Below are 5,000 nucleotides of genomic sequence, written 5' to 3'. Positions count from 1 at the left end.
GGCGTCGTGCGCCGACTGCTCCCGATTCGTACTTGGAAATTTTTAGCATTTCGAACACTGCGCTTCCCATCATAACTCACAGAATGGCTAGCACGACTTGAACTGAATTTTAGCAACATAAGATCTCATGTCACTTATTGTATTTAGGGATAGTTCAGAAGCGTGACAGACGAACTATTCTATCATTTCCTGGGGCTATTATTTGAATGCCACAACTTTCAGGGCTAATTTGTTGGTCTTCACGAAAAACTGGTATTGTGAACTTGATTCCGCTTCTTTCAAGGAGAAATAATTGAAAAGAAGTCCCGAAAAACGAGAAATTAGGTCCAAAAGTCACCCCGTCACGGACCGTGCCTTATGACTCGCGCCGTTCGACGGTGAACGTCGCAACGACTGCTGCATGTCGTGTCGTACGAATCGTACAGGATTTACAGCTCACCCCAGCCCTCCCGACAAGCCCTTACGTCCCGTACCGTCGGCGTTGCGTCGAATGTGAACTAGGCTTTACAAGTTGTAGTAGGGTCCGGCGGATTCTGCCGGCAGAAAATTGGCAGAATTCGGTACTTTTTCTGGCAAGTATACATGTTTGGTATGTGGATAAAGAAATGGAGGAATGGCAGAATTCGAGGAATAAAGAAATGGACTGGCAGAATTCGAGGAATTGCCCGCCATAAGGTTTGTATGGTTCTGCCAATTTCACTGCTTTTCGAGCAGAATCTGCCATCTTTTGGAGCAGAATGCGCCGGTCCCTACCGGCCGGCGGCCATACCCTAGCATTTCATACAGTTTGTGTATGCTATGGATGGTATACTAGGGTGTACATTATTACCTCCTCAGCAGTAACACACACGTCACATGACCTCCTCAGCAGTAACACACACGTCACATGACCTCCTCAGCAGTAACACACACGTCACATGACCTCCTCAGCAGTAACACACACGTCACATGACCTCCTCAGCAGTAACACACACGTCACATGACCTCCTCAGCAGTAACACACACGTCGGTAGCCAAAACCGTTGGTGCGGCCATGGCCTGAGCAAGACGGGACCGGTACCGCCGGGTCTCAAGTACATGTGTTGTTTATACAGTTGTCATCATAGGAACAGTTTATTTCCATCAAGAACGTTTTCTCGTGATGATCTCCAGATAGACTGCATGACTGACTGGTAGACAAAGATCATGGTCAAGGTATTAAACGAATCAAGGTCAATGCACAGTAAGGTAAACAGTACAGTACATTGCATGCAAAAAGAAAGTAATTTCTAATCCCGCATAGTTTACACTAAGATCTCTCTCCACTGTACACCATCCACTACGCCAGACACACAAACACAAGCACACACACACACACACACACAAAACAGCTTCACTCCAAATCCTCCACGCTCATCTCGCGGAACTCCCGCTCCACCGGCAGGACATCCTGGCTGTCGCCACCACCATCACCGTGGTTACCAACATGGCCGCCTGCACCATCACCTTGGTTACCAACATGGCCGCCGCTAGGAACCGAGCTAGCCAGCTCCATGTCATCCACTTCATCGTCGTCTTCGTCTTCCGCGTCGAGTTGGGACGGATCAGCGGCAAGCTGCTCTCGATTCTCGTAAAGCCAGAACCCCTTGAGATCGATGAGAAGACTTATCACCGTATCACCTTGCCCACTGAATGTCGATCGATCGATCGATCGATCGAGAGAGAGAGAGAGAGAGAGAGAGAGAGAGAGAGAGAGAGAGAGAGAGAGAGAGAGAGAGAGAGAGAGAGAGAGAAAGAGAGAGAGAGATAGAGATAGAGGGAGAGAGAGAGAGAGAGAGCACAGTTTAATGGAAAGTCTAAATGGAAGCTCACTTTGCAAACACACACTCTCGTCTCGAAATGGGGGATTTACCTACGTAAGTGTCGCCCTACAGTCCATTCATAAAAAGATGGGCCCTGGCTTTGGCGACCCCCGTATTTGGCGATTTTTCGTGATTTCATTGTACACAGTGCAGCGCTGCGAAATTAGAACTTTGAAAAAGGGTCCAAAAAGGGTACTTGAACTGGGGTTCGAACCCCACAATGCACTGTTGCAGGCGCGGTCAAACGACCTGGATTTTGATGGTTTTTCCCAATTCAATGCTTTTGGGGCAAAACCTGGCCGATATCCTATTCTTGTGCTGGCTTGCTTTTTGGACAAATAGACTTCAGAAACATAATTTGAAGAGGATTTCATAGATTGCAGAAAAAAAACTCCAAGTTTGACCCCTTTATGGCCAAAAGCTAGAAGTCCATCTTTTTCTGAATGGACTGTAGGCTAGAAATATCCAGAATCACCTGGAAATACCTGGGAAATACATGGAAATACCTGGAAAATACCTGGAAACATCTAGGAAACACCTGGGAGATACTGGTAAATACCTGGAAAACGCCTGGCGAATACCTTGGAAAACACCTTGGAAAGACCAGGGAAATACTCGTGAACACCTGGGAAACACCTGGGAATACCTGGTAACAACTGGGAAAGGCCTGGGATTACCTGGAAAACACCTGGAATCGCCTAGCAGTACCTGGATATACAGTGTACCTGGAAATATATTGTTTGACTACTTGAAGTACAGCTCAGATTGTATTCCATCATGTTACTTGAATCGCGTAATTCCGGGGGGGGGGGGGGGGGGGGGGGGGCTCTTTGTGGTACACCAGGATCAGCCACTGCAGCCCGTCAGGCGAAATTACTGGTCAGTCGGCGACACGCATTTTTCACAAAAAGTTGCGTTTCACCTGCTGGGAGAGTATGCGTGTACTCGAGTCTCATCCTGAGCACGTTTTTTTCTTCTTTTTTTCAGCTCCAGTATAGCTGTATTTTTCATTGCAAAGCCGTCCTCGATTGTTGTGTTCGTTGTTCAAACGAAGTGGACATTCAATCATGAAGGCAGAGGACATAGGAGCCTGATTGGAGTTTCTCGTGGCATAGGACGGCCACACAGAGACACTTTGGGATTTTCTGAATATAAAATACCGTACGCACGATGCTGAGATCAATTTGTGCGATATCAAATTGTTTGTGATCTACCACATCGAGCAGAACGGGATCCAAACACAAGCTTACCGACGGTTAGGCTGCCGACCTGACTGGACAAATGATCCCTGGCTTCACCAGACGCCAGAAGTCGGACACCATGTCCTTTGCCGCGACGTCCATCTCCAAAAAGAACTCCATCTTCGTCGTGAAAAGGCTTGAAATACTCAATATTCAACCTAGATTCGCGGTCTCACCCTTTCTCAGATCGAATCATTTTTTGTTGTAGCAGTTGCAGGGCAGATCCCGGCCACTACTTCAACAGAAGATGGCTCCAAAGCATGCCTGGAACAAGCCATATCGAGGTTGCAAGCCACCCCTCTCATCACTTTTTTGGAAGAAATTCGAAATTTCAATGGTGGAAGATATACTATGAAGAGATTTTCAAAAAGTATGTTTCGCGGAGCGATCGCTCAACCTACGTCATTCAAACTTTGCAGGATGGTTCAGACGTACATGCTAGGCATGGAACCACAGAAGATGATATCATAGCTGACACACAGAGTCACACACACACAGCAGATTCGTGTGCACAGATACTAAATTAGTGGACGTCGTCATCTTCTTCCCGCTGATCTCAAATGTACTATGACGTGCTATTTCGCCTGACGCTATCCTTTGAGCTTCTCACCATCTTAGCAGATCTTCCAGTGTAATTTTGAGCGAATCCACCGGCTTGACCATATCAAAGATCTCATCCTGGAAAAAAAGCAAAAAAGCAAAATAGCATTGCGCATGACACGCAACGTTCCGGGTTCAAGTCCTGGTGGGTCTGGCATGTTTTTCTCTTTTCAGGCAGTTCACTTCCCCGAATGATCCTTTGAAATGATCAGAGCGTTCTCGCTTATAGGTAGCAGCGCTAACCAGCCAGCGGTGAAAACAAAATTGCACGGGTTCGCGTGCAGGGCGTGTCAAGAACCACCGTTCTGCTTCCGTGGGACGCCACCACCTCGTGATCAGGCGTTAGATGCGGCTCCTAAACCGGGGAAAGCACTCATAGCAGCCTCCGGGTTTCTTACCCAGACTGCATTATACCCTTGTGGAACAGCTTACCAGCGGCCGTCCTACCTGCAGGCCTGCAACCCACACAGCTCCAGTCCTTCAAGGAAAGTGCAACAAGTGTCTGCCGCACCTGAACTGGCAAACAGCCACCGATGCCCTATGAAACGTTATGGTGCAGACCAGTGCCTCACTAGCATCTTCCCTCCGTCCTCACTACATGTTATCGCATATTCTGCTTCTCTCACGACCAGCTACCTATTGTCCTCATTCCTCACTACTATAATTAAAATAAATTTCACGGTTCGCGTGAGACTCGGCTGGAAGCCGAGTTTTCCGCATCCGCCGTGGGAACGCCACCACCCTCTAGGATCAAAGGCGCAGATGCAGCGCCTAAACGGTGGGAGGTGAGTAGATCAGACCCACCACCAAGTAGTCAAAGACCGAAATCCCATTAGCTGCATCCATGTTACCCTCGTGCCAGGCCACGAGTTCCCAATTAACTGTGGGTCGCAGCACGGCTGGAAAAATTCCTTCCGCTTCCAAGCAGGACTTGAACCTGGTACCCTCTGTTTCTCAATCATGGTCTTAGACCATCCCACTATGCCTGCCTGTTGTCCCTCACTACTATAAAGAGTACATAACCAAGAGTGTGCAACTCAAAGATCCCCCAGCCCACGGTATTTCAGCGCCGTGAACCTAAGCGCCGAATTTTACAGCACCACATATTTCAGCGTCGTATACTTCAGCGCCAGCAGATCAGTGCCGAATACCTCAGCACCACATAAATCAGCGTCATATAGTTCAGCGCCAAATACTTCAGCGCGACCTTTCTCAGAGCGACAGATCTCAGTGCCACAGATCTAAGCGCCATGTTTCTCAGCGCCATTTTACTATACAATGTACGTATGAACATCGCCTGTAACGACTATGACTGTAC

The 5,000-nt window shown here is 48.0% G+C and overlaps 1 protein-coding gene across 4 annotated transcripts in view; it reads right to left on the bottom strand.

Moving 5' to 3' along the window:
- Positions 1-1,069: 1,069 nt before the first annotated feature.
- The window catches only part of LOC135827739 (serine/threonine-protein phosphatase 2A regulatory subunit B'' subunit gamma-like), a 28,895-nt gene continuing 24,964 nt past the window's right edge, over positions 1,070-5,000 (bottom strand). For all 4 annotated transcript variants that reach the window (XM_065340192.1, XM_065340190.1, XM_065340191.1 and 1 more), the window contains 2 exons: positions 3,693-3,760; positions 1,070-1,667 (listed from right to left, as the gene is read on the bottom strand). In XM_065340192.1, the coding sequence (XP_065196264.1) occupies positions 1,373-1,667; positions 3,693-3,760 (363 nt within the window). In that variant the 3' untranslated portion in view covers positions 1,070-1,372. The remainder of the gene's footprint in view (positions 1,668-3,692; positions 3,761-5,000) is intronic.

Source organism: Sycon ciliatum, chromosome 11 (genome assembly GCF_964019385.1).
Source record: "Sycon ciliatum chromosome 11, ocSycCili1.1, whole genome shotgun sequence".
Taxonomy (NCBI): domain Eukaryota; kingdom Metazoa; phylum Porifera; class Calcarea; order Leucosolenida; family Sycettidae; genus Sycon; species Sycon ciliatum.
Note: the sequence above shows the minus strand (reverse complement) of the source record. Positions and strands in the feature narration are given on the sequence as shown.